This window comes from Chenopodium album, chromosome 3, assembly GCF_948465745.1.
Source record: "Chenopodium album chromosome 3, dcCheAlbu1.1, whole genome shotgun sequence".
Lineage (NCBI taxonomy): Eukaryota > Viridiplantae > Streptophyta > Magnoliopsida > Caryophyllales > Amaranthaceae > Chenopodium > Chenopodium album.
This window is the reverse complement of record NC_137836.1, coordinates 68,242,881-68,258,729: the sequence shown is the minus strand read 5'-3', so window position 1 is coordinate 68,258,729 and position 15,849 is coordinate 68,242,881. Positions and strand designations below refer to the sequence as shown.

Below are 15,849 nucleotides of genomic sequence, written 5' to 3'. Positions count from 1 at the left end.
CTAAAATTAATTTTACTGAATTAATATTATATCTTTTGTTAATGATATATAATTAGACATACAATAAATGTGACATATATGTGTAATTATGTTTACACAACTGGTGAATATAAATGCATGATGAATAATTTTTAATGATATCATAGTTTTTTGTGTTACAATAAAGGTCTCCTTCAAAACCTCATTTTGGATTCACAGCATGCTTTTGTCCCGGGAAGGTATATGGAGGATAATATTCTTCTAAGTCATGAGTTGCTTCACTTGATCAATACTAATAAAGGGGATTCTTATAAAGTGGCTATCAAGATAGATATATCAAAGGCGTATGATAGAGTTAACTGGCTCTTTCTACTAAAGGCCTTACAGGCTTATGGTTTCCCGCCAAAGTCGGTGCATTGGATCTCTCAGTGCGTGTCGACGGTGTCGTACAGAACTTTGGTGAATGGACAGGTTTCAGAGATGTTCAAGCCTAGTAGTGGCTTAAGGCAGGGGGATCCGTTGTCTCCTTACCTGTTCTTATTTTGCATGGATGTGTTATCAAGGATGTTGACGATGGGGGAGAGTCTAGGGCAAATTAAGGGCCTCAGAGTCACCCGGAGATCGCCTACTATCTCTCATTTATTTTTTTGGTGACGATGCTATGATTTTTTTGCAGGTTACAGAGGAGTCATGTCAAAACCTAATGAATATTGTTTTCAGGTTTGGTGATATCTCGGGGCAGCGTTTAAACATTGGAAAATCTTTTGTGAAGTTCAGTAAAATGGTGTCGGTGCACAAAGTAGAGGAGTTTAAAAGGATTATACATTTTGTCCAGGTTCAGAATTTGGGGCTCCATCTAGGTGCTCCTATCGATCTCGCTCGACGAAAAAAGGACTCTTTCAAGTTCTTAGTGGATAAAGTGGTGCAGAGGATTATGAGTCGGGGTACGATGAGGATTTCTCAACCAGCAAAGCTAGTTTTGATCAACTCGGTTTTAATAAGCATTTCATCTCATGTTATGAAATGTTTCAAGCTTCCAGGGTCAGTTGTTAATAAAATTGACTCTCTCATTGCAAGGTTTTTTTGGGCAAGGAATGGAGGGAAGGGTATGCATTGGATTGGGAAAGACACCTTACACCTCCCGAAGGGAATGGGTGGTTTGGGTATTCGGGCAATGTCCACTACTAAAAATTGGCCAAATTGCGACCGGCGCAAACGGTCGCAAAAAATAGTAAAAACAGTCGCAAAACATAATTGCGACCGGCAACAGTTGCAACATGGCGGTCGTTATTATCTTGGTCGCAAAAAAAAAAAAATATTACGACCGTTTGACGGTCGCATATTTTTAACGGTCGTTTTACCTATTTTCAACGACCGTTAAAAAAACGGTCGCAAATATTAGAAATTGCGACCGCCTTATGAAACGGTCGCAAATATTGAATTTAGCGACCGTCATAAGCCGTCGCTAAAAGTATTAAAAAAAAAAAAAAGAAAAAGACCCACCCTTAAACCCAGATCCACCCAAAGTAGATCCCACCCAAACCACTACCACTGCCCACCCTACACAACCACTAGTCGCCGCCTCTACCCACCATTACCTTCACCCACCTTCAACCACCCATACCCACCACCACCCACCCACCCTTAACCCAGAAATTCGAACACAACAATTAAACCCAAAAATTCGAATAAAAAAAATTCAAACACAACAATTCCAACCCAGAAATTCGAACACAACAATTTAACCCAGAAATTCGAACACAACAATTTAACCCAGAAATTCGAGCAAAAAAATTCGAACACAACAATTAAACCCAGAAATTCGAACAAAAAGATTCGAACACAGCAATTAAACCCAAAAATTCGAACAACAAAATTCGAACACAAAAATTAAACCCAGAAATTCGAACGAAAAAATTCAGACATAACAATTAAACCCAGAATTTTAGTACAAAAAAATCAAATAAAAACGTAATAAACCCTCATAAATTGAACCTAAATTCGACAAATTAACCCACAAATCCGAACCTAAATTCAACAAAAAATTCGAATGTAAATTCGACAATTAAACCCACAAGTTCGAACCTAAATTCAACAAAAAATTCGAACCTAATTTCGACAATTAAACCCACAAATTCGAACCTAAATTCGACAATTAAACCTACAAATTCGAACATAAATTAAACAAAAATTCAACATACCTTTATCAATATTTTTTCCTCTAATGGTTCATATGGTCGAATTCGACCACAAAAACTCCAGATCTGGAATTTTTATGGTCGAATTTGACCATTAACACCATAATTCGTATGTTGCTCGTTGAATTTATCAAACTTTGTTAATTGCTCAGTGAAGAATCAGCAAAGGCTAGCTAGCTTTGGTGTAAAAGAGAACGGAGGGAGGAGAAGAGGAGAATAAAGGAAAAGGAGAAGAGGAAGAGGAAGAGAAGAGGAAAGAGAAGGGGAAACAAATCAGGGAAAGAAGAAGAGGAAAGAGCGAGAGAGAGGGGAGAGAATTAAAAAAATGAGAGAGGGGAAGAGGAGCGGCCGAAACTAATTAGGGTTAGGGTATGCTCCTCTTTTATAGTACCCTTTTTTTAAAAAAAATAGATCTTTTGCGACTGGCATTAGCAGTCGTAATTTTGCGACCGACTCTCAAACGGTCGCAATTGTGGGAATTTGCGACCGCCACGAACGGTCGCAACAGAATTATTTTTATTTTGAATTTTTTTTGACATATATTTTAATTTTAAAAAATATCTAAATACCTTTGCGACCGTTTTTTAACTCAAAAACGGTCGCAAAATTACTATTTTGCGACCGTTTTCATGACGGTCGTAGAAAAACGGTCGCAAATTGGCAGAATTTTAGTAGTGGTCAAACCTTAATGATGCTCTTCTCTTCAGGCAAGTGACTAGGATGCATTGTAATCCTCAAATTCTGATAGCTCGATCGTTTTCTCCGGTGCATGCTTGCACAATGTGTGATGGAAGGACTTCGACCGCATTAAGGGTTAACGCCTCATGGGGAAGAAGGGGATTACATAGTGTGGCAAATAAGTTGGTGTCTGGCTTTGCGTGGAAAATTGGGAATGGTGAAAAGGTTAAATATGCTAGTATGAGATGGATGAATGGTGAGGTGCCTGTCCTTAAGTCTAATCAGGTGTTAAGTGGTGTAGGGTCGGGAAAGGTAAGAGACTTAATGATCTCTTCCCATGAGAGAGGATGGAATGCTGGGGTAGTTCGGCAAAAGTTTGAATGGGGATCAACTAGACAGATTCTATAGATGGAGATCCCGGCTAAAAACAAGGAAGACTTTTTGTATTGGCAAGGTCATAAATCTGGGGTCTATACGGTCAAGACAGGCTACGCGTTCTTATGTCAACAGAGAAGGGAGATAACTAATGTTACGAGGGAGGATACCTTTTTCAAGCTGATTTGGAAGTTGAGGATTCCCCCAAAATGGAGCTTGTTCCTTTGGAAGCTGGTTTTAAATGGCTTAGCTATTAAAGCAAATTTGCATCATAGGGGCATTCCTGTAGATGCTTGTTGTGGGGTTTGTGAGGACAGTGTGGAGGATTCGCAACACCTTTTTCGTTTATGTCATCTGGCTAGGTATGCTTGGATTAATTGTCCGTTGCATATTAGCTCTGAAATTGATGGGTCCGCTCCGTTGCGACAGTGGATCCAGAGATATATCCTGCTGTTTTATAGCGAGGATGGGATTTCTAGTGCTCGTGTTACCACTTTTATAAGTGTGTTATGGGCACTAGTAGAAAATACGTAATGGCAAGCGGTTCAAACCCCCTAATGGGAAGCGGTTCTGAACCGCATGCTTTTAGGGGGCTTGCCATTAGCCTTTTACATGGCAAGCGGTTCAGAACCGCTTGCCATTTGTAGTGAATGGGCAGCGGTTTTGGCGCCAAACCGCTGCCCATTATGGCTATAAAAAATTAAAATGTTTTTTTTTTGTGTTTTTCACTAAAATTGATACACGAACAAAATATATGTAAAACCAATAATATTTAGATAAATTAATTGATTGTTGTAAGTATTACATTTCATAAAAAAAAATAAAATTAATACAAGTAATTAAAATAATACAACAACTTGATTAAAAAAATAAATAAATAAAACACAACAGCTCTTGAGCTTGCCACCACCGTCCACATGCACCACCACCACCACCGTCCACGCACGCGCACCACCACCATCCACCAAATCCCAGCCCGCTTCGCCCACCACGACCCCCACCAAAACCCCCACCATCCACCAGATCCCAGCCAGCTTCGCCCACCACGACCCCCACCAAAACCCCCACCAACACCAGATCGGCCTGAAACAAACCAATTCAACCACACATCACCATAAAATTAAAAAAAAAAACTTAAAAAAAAAAACCATGAATTCCACCATAACCTCGAAATTGGCTTGAAATTTGGGTTTTAAGGGTCAAATTCGACCATGAAAACTCTAGATCTAGAGTTTTTATGGTCGAATTTGACCTAAAAAACTCGAAAATGATGGTCTTGGCTCGAATTTGCTCGAAAAGGAGAGTCGTGGGTCGAATTTGCTCGAAAACCCACTCGCACCACCACCGGACTGAGAAGTCGTCGCTCGTGAGAAGATGAGAGTAACAACAAAAGCCGATGAGAGTAAAAAAAAAGGAGATGGAGAACGGAGATGAGAGAAGAAAGAGAAGGAGATGGAGGAGAGCTGGAGGTAAGTGAGGGCGTGAAAATGGAGGGGAGGAGGAGAAAGAAGTGAGAAATAGAGAGGAGGAGGAGAGAGAGCATGAGAAATAGAGAGGAGGAGGAGAGAGAGCGTGAGATTTTTAGGGTTGAAATACAAATGGCAAGCGGTTCACGTGACAAACCGCTTGTCAATTACAATTTGGCAAGCGGTTCACCCTAAACCGCTTGCCATTTACAATATTGCAAGCGGAATTCCAAAACCGCTTGCCATTTGGGGCTTCCCATTACGTTTATTCTACTAGTGGGGGTCTGTGGATGGCTAGAAATGGAAGAGTTTTCAGGAACGAAAATGACCATATCCCAGCAGTTATGCGATATTTGGAGAAGGGCAACAAGGATTTATCTATTTTCTTGAAGCCAGATGTGAGGAGCTTGGGAGGGATACAGGAGATGGAGGCCTTTGGAGGACCTCCGTCAGGCTTCCAAAGAGCAAGAGGAAGCAGAACTGAAGGGGCAACCAGCGATCTTGACAATAACCGGGAAGTCACAATCATGTGTGATGGTTCGTGGCATAAACAGTCGGGGAATGGCGGTTTTGGGTGGGCTTTTGCTCTTCCGGGTAAGGATTATGAGGATGGTGGGGGAGGTTTTTGCAAAGCAGGTTCCGCTCTATATACGGAGCTCATGGCTTGTCTAGGAGGGATTCGATGGGCGATTGGTAAAGGTTTCAGGAGAATCTGGGTTTATACAGATTCAAGCGAGGTGGTGAATTTGATTCAGAATCCGCATAGTGCTGATATGAGGTACTACTGGACTATTTGAGAACTTCGACAACAGGGGGAGCAACTGCATAACTGTATGATTTGGAAGGTTAGCAGGGATAAAGTCCAACAGGCTCATATCTTGGCAAACGAGTGCAGATCCAATTCTACTAGCTTTAGGGTTATTTAAGTATTGAGTTATTGATTATTGATGATTTTAACTTGTTTATCTTATTTCAAAAATAAATTCAGATATTAGAAAGAAAGAAAAAAAAACAAATAAATTAAGTTCAAAAAATTAAGTTTAGACAAAATAAAATTTGTTAATTAAGGTCATATAAAATAAATAAATTTAATAAAATAATTCCAAACAAAATAAGGTGAACAAAACATAATATAAGGACTTGTTTAGTCCACCTTATTTTGTTGATTTGATCTGATTGTCTATTTTTTTTTTTTTTTACCAAACTTTGACTTTAACACTTTGTTTGGATAGGAAGAAATGGAAGGAAACGAAGAGAAGAGAAATGGAGGGGGACAAAATCTCTTGTTTGGGTAAAAGATTGGGGGAAGGAAGGGAAAGGAGAGGGAGAGATTCATTTTCCCTCTCTCTTTAATAACCATAATCTCTCCAAAATTGGAGAGATTTGGAGGGAAAATGGAGCTCACCTCCCCCTCCCTTACTTTTCCCTTCCCTTCCTCCATTTTCCCTCCCCTTCTTTTCCTTCCTTCTTTGCTATCCAAACAAAGTGTAAGTGTATGATAATATATAGTGAAAAAAATAATCAAGTGGAGTCTTGTTAGATAATAATTATGCGTATTTTATGGATGTGTAATTTTCATAATTATTTTTTCATTATGATAAAAAAGGGCACATAAAATGATAAAGTGTGATCAAAGTTATATTTTCTGATCTGATCATTGAACTTATTTTTTCTAAATAAGTAAAAATAAGGTGAAATAAGGTGAGCTAAATATGACATAGGATAAACCTTTTTCTTAAGGAGCAAATATACTTAGATACAAAGAATAAAATCTATTCTATAAAAGTCAACATTAATAAACAGAAGCATTACAAGTAGATTAAACATTTCTTTTAAATTTAATATACGCATTTTTTTCATCCTATTTAATTGACACACTTTTCTATAAAGTTATCACCGTTTACAACAAAAGATGCAAACTTAGCCTTTGGATCACCAAATATATCTTGTCTCACGACACAAGAGAACCGTTTTAAAAAAAAAAAAAAATCAAATCAAAGTCAAAGCTCAGAGCCTGATTCATCATCACCTCGTCAACTATAGAAAACTCACAAACAAAAAAAAAAAAAATCTTCATGCATGATCATCAAGTGATCAACATACACTAAACTAAACAATGCAAGATCCTTAGGCGGGGGGGGGGGGGGGGGGGGGCTTTTTCGTTAATACTCCCAAGATCTTACCTGCTCTTGATATCATGACAAATTAAGGAGAAATAGAATATAATTGAATGACTTTTTGTATTGCTTGATTATTATTCATCAATAGGTTGAGTATTTATACAAAACCTATGCTCATAAGATAGGAAACAATTTTCCCAAAAGATATACCATATATCCTAATGATATATTCACTAAATAATATCTTAATATAAAATAAATCTAAATATATTATTCCTTTAATGATATCTACGGAAAATATATCACACATATATTTTCCGATAACACATATCTCTAACAATCATCCACCAAAAGGCTAAGTATGAATTATACATGTGCGTCCGCGTGGCATTTTAAATGATCATATGAGAGATGCTGATAATTTTGGAGTATTTTGAAGTTAAAAGCTCTTCATAGTTGTTCGACTTTCATCTGCCCCAATTGATGCATTCTATAAGAGTTTAGGTAGTTGTCAACGAACCCTAGCTAGCATTCCCTGGTCGAAATCAACAATCCTCCTATGTATGTCAATCATGCCACAAACCTAATGGTATGTATTATTCTAAACAATCAAGTTCATCAAATTTGTACATTTATCATCCCTCATGCAAACATCAATTGCATTTCTTCATTATCTCATGCAACCCAACCAACATCAAAATTCAAAACCCATTTTATTTATCAATTCTACTGAGAAATTATAACCCACTTTACTTGATCAATTGCCTTCATCATATCCAACTTCCACGCCTAAACAAGAACTATGTACACAACGAAGAGATTTAAGCAAATATTAAGACTATCAACAAGACAACAATAATATATCACCCAAAGGGTAAGCACGCACACTCTATTAACAAATACTTCGTATATTAGTATGGGTGAAAGTTCAAGAGTTGGTTTTGATTATGGCCCAATCCAAATTCAAAATGAAATATTTGGTTTAAATTTTCCAAATTAAACCTGAATCGATTTTGAATTGTATCCAGTCAAATCAAATATGATATTAAATAAAAATACAAAAGTGAGATCCAATATAATTTAATAACAAATACTCCGTATAAATATTTATTCTATTGTGAATAATAGGCTACACAATTAAATATAGAGATATAACATCAAATTTAATTTAAAGTTTTACATTATAACTTTAATATGAATAAATATTACAAGCTCATTTTTTTTTTCCTTTTTTGCAAGAATTAAATACAGATAAATAAATCATCACATGTTTATGCAACAATTTTTTTTAATTTTTTTTATTTTATAACTTAATTTGTTCAAGTAATTGAAATCTCTTTTAAAAAGGAATTTGTTATTTATACCCGAATGCACGCACCGTATGGTCCTCGGTATATAACAATCTCTCCCTTTAGACTTGTAGGCTACTAGCCTACTTTTTGTGCTTCATGGACAATTGCATGATTAATAGTAAATGATCAAAATTTCAAAGCAACATACATACTAAATGATCGAAGATACAAAAGTGAGTAACCTAGAAAATTTGAGATATAATTTATAAACACATGAGAGATGAGATTTAATTTAGTAAGAATACTAACACACACAGAGAGCGCTTTAAGGCCGGTGAGTGACATGATAAAGAAATAAAGAGAGTTTTAGAATCTAAATTATTTCTTACCAATTGGGTTTTGGTGTAGTGGTGATTGAGACTACACTTGGTGGGGATCGGAGGATCTGTGTTCAATCTCCAGGAACAACAATTGGAAGGGGAATGGAACCTAACCACTTAGAACTGATCCTCAAGTCTGGATTCGCCTAAAAGGTGAACTGGGTGGAACACCAAAAAAAAAAAAAAAGAATCTAATTTTTTTTTTTTTTTTTTTATATGGGAATTTGAACTTCTTATTTTTGGGTAAGATCAATATTTAGGGCCTGTTCTCTTACGTTGAAATTCAGTTCAGTTCAGTTTAGCTCAGTTCAGTTCAGTTCAGTTTAGCTCAGTTCAGCTAAGTTCAGTTCAGCTCCTAATTTCCTTCTCTTATAAAATATTCATTTCACTTCAGTTCAGTTCAGCTCAATTTAGTTTAGTTCAGCTCAGTTCAGTTCAGCTGAGTTCAGTCAATGAGAACATGCCCTTAGTTTGAATTTTGGCTCCAGTCATAAGAGGATGCCACTAGTCATTAATTTTGTTCTATTATACTACATATTTGATTTGAACAAATTGACTTAATAAAAAAAATTCGAATTTTATCTAATCCAATCTATAATAAAAATTTATCTAGTCTAAATTATAATTTCGACTATTGAATTTTGTTAGAATACCCCTAAACATACACTAAAGAGAAACAATTTCTTATCATGTTGATCAACATCTTTGAAATAAACATTGCACAAACTAATTGCAATCTATACTTAGCTATTCAAATTAAACTCTTGATTTTCAATACCAGAACAACATGTATAACTTTAATCTTGGACATCTTTTTTGCACCATTTATCATTGAAACTAGCCGCAAAAACATTTAAAATATGACAGTGCTTTTGAAAGAAGTTAGCTTGCATCGTTAGCTTTAATCCCATTAGTTCATCTAGCAAGGACAACACGGTTCATCTTATCAAAACTTGAAAAAATAAGTGAAATCAGTCTTATATATATAAATACATAAATCAATATACAACACATGATAAGCAATCAGGTCATACCCAAAAAGTCATTTCAAACGAAACATAACACAACATGTATCTAGTGGACTGGATCTATCGGATCCCAAAGCACGCAAACTTAACACAAGACATGATACGACACGTACCAATCACTAATTAGTTCCAATTAAGCTAGTTAATGAAGACTAATGTAACAACAAACATTGTTATTAGTTACACCATAGAATAAGCCAAAGAGAGAAAGAAAACAAACAAGGGTGAAGGGTACCCTAGTAATTACCCACAAATCCCAAGGACTAAAACGCATATATTTAACCATTCATTAAACATGGCACTCTCAGATTTCAGACACCTACAAATTCATTCCTCAATTCCTCCTCTCATTCCTCATTCTCACATTCTCCCCCCTTCAAACTTCCTTGACTCGATCTCAACTTATCAACTCCGCCGATTAAACTAATGGCGTCGGAGCTGATCTTCCGAGGCGGGCATGAAGCCCACCTCAAATCCGACGAGTACGACTCACCAAAGCCTCTTAAACCATGGCTAACCGTAACTCGTCCGATTCACTACCTTCTACGCGAGCAACGACTCGTGTTCCTCGTCCTCGGCATCGGCATCGCCACATTGATCTTCTCCCTGACCCCATCAAACACCTCGTCGTCTAACATTGACATCAACATGCACGATTCAATCGGCGGGGAATCGTTCCTGACCGCCGAGTCAACCCGGTTGATTCCGACCCACCATGGTCGGGTCAGTGATGGGTTTAGATCTGGGAAGGTCCCATTAGGGCTGAAACGAAAAGGGTTGCGGATAGTTGTGACGGGTGGGGCCGGGTTTGTCGGGTCGCATCTTGTGGACCGTTTGATTGCGAGAGGTGATAGTGTGATTGTTGTTGATAATTTCTTTACTGGGAGGAAAGAGAATGTGATGCATCATTTTGGAAACCCTAGGTTTGAATTGATCCGACACGACGTCGTTGAGCCTCTTTTGTTGGAGGTTGATCAGATCTATCATTTGGCTTGCCCTGCTTCCCCTGTTCATTACAAACATAACCCTGTCAAAACTATCATATCCTTTTCTAATTCATTCTCTTTATGTTTTTCATCATTATTATGATTTTAATTTGATTTATTTTGGGTGGTTGAATTTTGAATTTTTTTGGGTGTGTTGAATTTTGATTTTATGGGTGATTTTCCAAGAAAGTGAGTTTTTTGTGTTTGGGTAATGAAACATGGAATTTCCCATTCTCAAATTGTTTAATGAGAGTTGCATCTTGCATGTGGGCCAGGAATTCGAGTCAATTTCTATTATACATTCTGGTGTACATACACGAATACGATGCTCATATTGGGATCCCCAAATGAGGAAGTGATCAATAAGTGGTGCCGGTGCTAGATGTATATTGCATTCGGATGTATAATAGAAATCGCTCCAAATTGGGTATTAGATCGAAAAGATTTGATTTTTGTTAGCGAATTTGTTGTTAGTGTGATGTGAATGTTTGTTGTTAATACATTTGTAGATGTGAATTGGTTGATTGTTGAATCCTTGACTGATGAATTAACAAGACAAATGTGGTAGGAACATTGAACATGTTAGGATTGGCAAAGAGAGTAGGTGCAAGGTTCCTTCTAACAAGTACTAGTGAAGTTTATGGTGACCCTTTGGAGCACCCTCAGAAAGAGACTTACTGGGGCAATGTTAATCCCATTGGTAATTTTTCTTTCTCTTCTTACCTATTAATTCCATTAGAAAATTCAGCTTTTTTTTTTAATTCACATAGTTTGTTAATTTTGTATTTATGACGTGATATTTATGCACCCGATCCCATCCGTGTTGGCTTTGATTTAACTATCGTGTTGTGTTGTGTCGTGTTATAATCGTGTCATGGAACATGTGATTGGAGCGTTATGATGGGGTTTAATTTCTCATTCCCAAGTATATGGTTCTTTAAAATACAAGTAGTTTTTTTTGGTATGTTAATGAATTGTGACGTTATATTTTGGTAGAAAGAAAACATTTTTGATTGAAGTTCATGTTAGCACAAACTTTATGAATCATGATATTATGCGCGGGAAAGTAATGTAACATAAGACACGTGGACCTATGAATGGTGACGTTTGATAAAAACTGTAGAAAGTGTCTTTGTTCATTTTAATTTCCTGCTTTTTCCTCCACTTTTGGGGTGAAATTAAAGACAGTGAGCCACGTGGGTCAAGTTGGGTGTTAACACGTGTAAAGATCTGATGAGATCTATCATCATGGAAATAAAAAATCCGTGATTTGCGGGACCACTAATCAAGCTGGGTTCTAATTTCCTAGTCTTAAGCAGGCTACCTAAATGGGGGCTCATTCAATCTGTGTAGTCATTTTCTTATTATTTGCCTAATTTATTAGACTTTGGAAGCTATTTTTGACTTGCTTAAAATAGCATTAATAGTACAGTAATTGTTTAGGAAATTTGGTATATTCTCATTGCTGTAAATGTGTAATTTTTCTCTTTAAAAAAAATGATACGGGTTGTTTATACTTAAGTATTTTTGTAGGGTTGTATAACATATTTTGTATGAACGTCGGTGCTCCTATTACATTGGAAATCATCCTTGTACTTCACCTGCTCATCTTTCCTTGTTAAAAAAAAAAAAGAAAAAAAGATGCTTGTATGTGAAGACAACATATTTTGTGGGATGATCGTACCATATTTAATATACAAGTAAAATCTATTGTGATGTGCTTTCACATGAAGCTTGCTTGTACATTAAATAAAATGCTAGATTAACTGAACTAAGTATGTGTGTTGCTGCATTAGAAGTACATTGTAACAAGAATTATTTAAATAAAAAGTTAATGACAAGTGTTGGCGGTGGACATGTTGTAGGTGTTCGTAGTTGTTATGATGAGGGAAAGCGTACTGCAGAAACATTGGCTATGGACTACCATCGAGGTGCTGGTGTTGAGGTCTGTTCAAATTCTACTAATTAAATATCATTGAGATTCGTTAACTACCTAAATGCCTATTTTAAAATTAGGTAGTTTGTTTTTAAATACGCGTCATTTGCCGCAGGTGAGAATTGCTAGGATTTTCAACACTTATGGGCCTCGAATGTGCATTGACGATGGTCGTGTTGTTAGTAACTTCGTTGCACAGGTAATTAGGAAAACATGTGCCTCTCTCGTAACGGATAATCTAAAATATGCCTGATTAGTACTCTGTTTAAACTTGATGAAACTGGATTTTGACTGAGACATATTTCAGGCCTTGAGGAAAGAACCCATGACTGTTTATGGTGATGGAAAGCAAACCAGAAGTTTCCAGTTTGTTTCTGACTTGGTAAGTTTGCCTCTCCAATTGCTTTATGCTGTTCTCTAGCTTAAATTTGGACTGCTACTACTCTTTCTGTACCTTTAATATTGCTCCATTTGTCTTTTAGCAATCTCCAATTTAAACAAATTCAACAGTATGACTATCATTATCAATGTTTTTAAATTTAAATGACCCAAAAAATGCAATTGGAAAATGTTTTGGGAAGGATCTAATCAAGTTTAATTATTTATGTGTATACTTGTCTTTATTGCTGTGTATTCATCAGCTAAGCATGTTCTCTTACTAGGATTTGTTGTTACTATTAAGTCATTGTTTATGAGATGGGGGGTGGTTTGATCCCATGTGAATTAAGGCGTAGCATTTATATTTTAGAGTATAATTATGCTAGTACAACTTTAATGAGTGTGGAATGTGGTAGTTGTGTGAACTCTGGCAATGCCTGGGTATACCGCGTGAAATCTGAATTGTAAGGAAGGTGTCAAGGATTGGGGGTAGCCTATTTGGGAAAGAGCACCCTCCATCTCCACCTGGAGGTGGGATCGAATACCCCTCCCCCTTATCTTCACTGGGCATCACAAACAGGGGATCGCCATGTACCTGTTCAACACATAAAAAAGATAGGTCTTTCATGCTGTAGTAGTTTACATGTCGAATTTAAAGTTCTGTTTAAGTAATCTTATAAGAACTATTAATTAATGCATAGATCTAAAGATTTGGTCAGTGCATGGTTTAAGCCAGCTCAATAATAACAAAGCTGCCAACTTTATGGAGATCAATTAGTTAACATATAAAACAAATGTCCTTGAAAGTGTCAACTGTTGGTATTTTATTCCAATTCATTTGTTTTTATTGATAATGTTTATTCCAATTCTTGTAGATTTCCTTTGCTGAATTATTTTTTCTCCTCTTCCAAACTTCGTGATCTATGACACTAGTAATTTATGTTGCACATGGTCCCTAATCAACACAACTTTTTGGTGTATGTTTGTTTTTAATGAGTTTGTCCCCTTTTGTCAATAAAAGTAGTTGAATCATATAATATGGTGCAAATTTGCATAATATCTCGTGTGAATTTTATTCTTTGCGCTTAAAATTTTCACTCTTAATAGTGTGAGGATTTTAATTTGAGAATTTATACTAATCGGATTCGTATAATCTATCCTTCGTGTTTGCAGGTTGAAGGTCTGATGCGCCTAATGGAGGGTGAGCATGTTGGTCCTTTCAATTTAGGAAATCCTGGTGAATTTACCATGCTTGAACTAGCTAAGGTATTCCGTCACAGTCTTTTATTCTACCATTGTGTTAGTATTCTCATTGTCGGTGTTAGTTTTTACCAGACTTTACAAACTTAGACGTGCTCCACCTTTTTATATACAAGGACGCTTGACCTACCATTTGGTCCACATTATGAACTACTATGTTAATTATTATCAATGTCCTATGCCCCTAAATATTAATGACTATTGTCTTCAATGGTGTCCTACCACGTACTGAAACTAAACATCAAATATGTACGTAGTAGTTATTTTAATTCTTCCATAACTAGCCTATAGAAATACTGATAATATTGTAGCCTGTAATATTATGCAGTGCAGTACAAACTGATAATACTGTAGCCTGTCTTTTTGTGAAAACTTGGAATATAACATCTCCATATTTAATAAGGGCAGAAAATAAAATTTGTGGCAATTGGCAAATCTTTGGGTGATGATTACAATTTACAATATTGAAAACCACACATTCCTTGGCTCACATTCCGTTTTTCATACAAGCAATATTCATTATCTCGTTTGTCTTTCAGGTTGTTCAAGAAACAATTGATCCAAATGCAAAGATAGAATTCAGGCCTAACACCGAGGATGATCCTCACAAGAGGAAGCCTGATATCAGTAAGGCTAAAGAGTTGCTTGGCTGGGAGCCTAAGATCGCACTTCGCAAAGGTCTGCCCATGATGGTTTCTGACTTCAGGCAGCGTATCTTTGGTGACCAGAAGGGAGGTGACACCACCACTACCGCATTTTAAGTTCTGCCTTAGCTTGCGTCTAAAGGAGCAATTCTGGCACATAAAACGATTTCTGCTCCATTCTCCCTGGGCGACCCTCGACTGTATACCATCATCGCAAGGCTCGAGTAGTTGCAGATCTGGCTTCCAATTGGCTCCCTTTGCTAGATTATAGATATGTAGAGCTTATAGTCTTCAGCATTTATATTATTATATATTGTCCTATTTTTGTTCGTTGCTGATATCCATGTAGACGCTGCATTAATACTATTCCATAATCAGTTTTTTCTCAGCTATCAGGTTATTCTTTTTCCTAATCGAGGGTTAATAATGACATAAATGATTATAATTAGTAGTATATGCAACTAATGTATTGTCTTGTAGATTTTATATTTTAGGTTTTTCTCTCGTGAGGAGGGTTCCTAGAATGTATTTCATTTTTATTAAAAGAAAAAAAAAATAGCATTTTTGTCCATGCAAGTTTTCTTTCCTACCTCCTACCTTCCCTAAACCTGCCTAACATTTTCTTGTCATTGTTGAAAGCTATTGGTGTGGACTTTTCCCACTTAACTATATATCACAAATCTTTAGTCTTTTTAAAAATAAAATATAAAATATAAAATATAAAGTATTTTTAGTCAAATATTTTTAAAATGACTGAGATTTATGACCACATGACATAATGGTTGATTGGATTGACGAGGTTGATTAGGGGATGTCTTCTTATGGACAATTAGACATGTCAATTTTCATCATATAATAATCCAAAGTATAGGTTGGAAATAATTTTATGATTACTATTTATGGAATTTATAATTAGGCTGATAAGGTTGTTTAAGTGGTTTGTTTATGAAATGTTAAGAGTATACTAAGGCCCTATTTAGTTCACCTGATTTTAGCTGATCTGGTCTGATCTGATTTTATCTGATCTGAACTTATATTTTCTGATCTGAACTTATTTTTTCTGATCTGATCTGAACTGTGATCTGATCTGATCTGAACTTATCTTTTCTGATCTGATCTGAACTTATTT

The 15,849-nt window shown here is 36.3% G+C and overlaps 2 protein-coding genes across 2 annotated transcripts; both read left to right on the top strand.

Annotated features, from left to right (window-relative positions):
* Positions 1 to 222: 222 nt before the first annotated feature.
* On the top strand, positions 223 to 3,263 carry LOC145625256 (uncharacterized). Its single transcript, XM_081678320.1, has 3 exons — positions 223 to 450; positions 656 to 1,056; positions 2,885 to 3,263. Exons 1-3 carry the CDS (start codon positions 223 to 225, stop codon positions 3,261 to 3,263), a joined length of 1,008 nt encoding a protein of 335 aa, XP_081534446.1.
* Positions 3,264 to 9,811: 6,548 nt separating this feature from the next.
* Positions 9,812 to 15,108, top strand: LOC145624072 (UDP-glucuronic acid decarboxylase 2-like). The gene is made up of 7 exons (XM_081677014.1): positions 9,812 to 10,558; positions 11,056 to 11,202; positions 12,368 to 12,447; positions 12,554 to 12,637; positions 12,746 to 12,820; positions 13,990 to 14,082; positions 14,616 to 15,108. The coding sequence occupies exons 1-7, from the start codon at positions 9,943 to 9,945 to the stop codon at positions 14,835 to 14,837; spliced, it is 1,317 nt and encodes a 438-aa protein (XP_081533140.1). The 5' UTR covers positions 9,812 to 9,942; the 3' UTR covers positions 14,838 to 15,108.
* Positions 15,109 to 15,849: the final 741 nt, after the last annotated feature.

What these genes read in the sequence shown, in the direction of transcription:
- LOC145625256 (XM_081678320.1), top strand. Translation starts at nt 223, where the DNA reads ATGGAGGATAATATTCTTCTAAGTCATGAGTTGCTTCACTTGATCAAT. An exon ending in GAACTTTGGTGAATGGACAG is followed by an intron (nt 451 to 655) that starts GTTTCAGAGATG and finishes ATTTTTTTGCAG; the next exon opens with GTTACAGAGGAGTCATGTCA. An exon ending in ATTGACTCTCTCATTGCAAG is followed by an intron (nt 1,057 to 2,884) that starts GTTTTTTTGGGC and finishes TCTTCTCTTCAG; the next exon opens with GCAAGTGACTAGGATGCATT.
- LOC145624072 (XM_081677014.1), top strand. Translation starts at nt 9,943, where the DNA reads ATGGCGTCGGAGCTGATCTTCCGAGGCGGGCATGAAGCCCACCTCAAA. An exon ending in TTAGTAACTTCGTTGCACAG is followed by an intron (nt 12,638 to 12,745) that starts GTAATTAGGAAA and finishes GACATATTTCAG; the next exon opens with GCCTTGAGGAAAGAACCCAT. An exon ending in TCCAGTTTGTTTCTGACTTG is followed by an intron (nt 12,821 to 13,989) that starts GTAAGTTTGCCT and finishes TCGTGTTTGCAG; the next exon opens with GTTGAAGGTCTGATGCGCCT.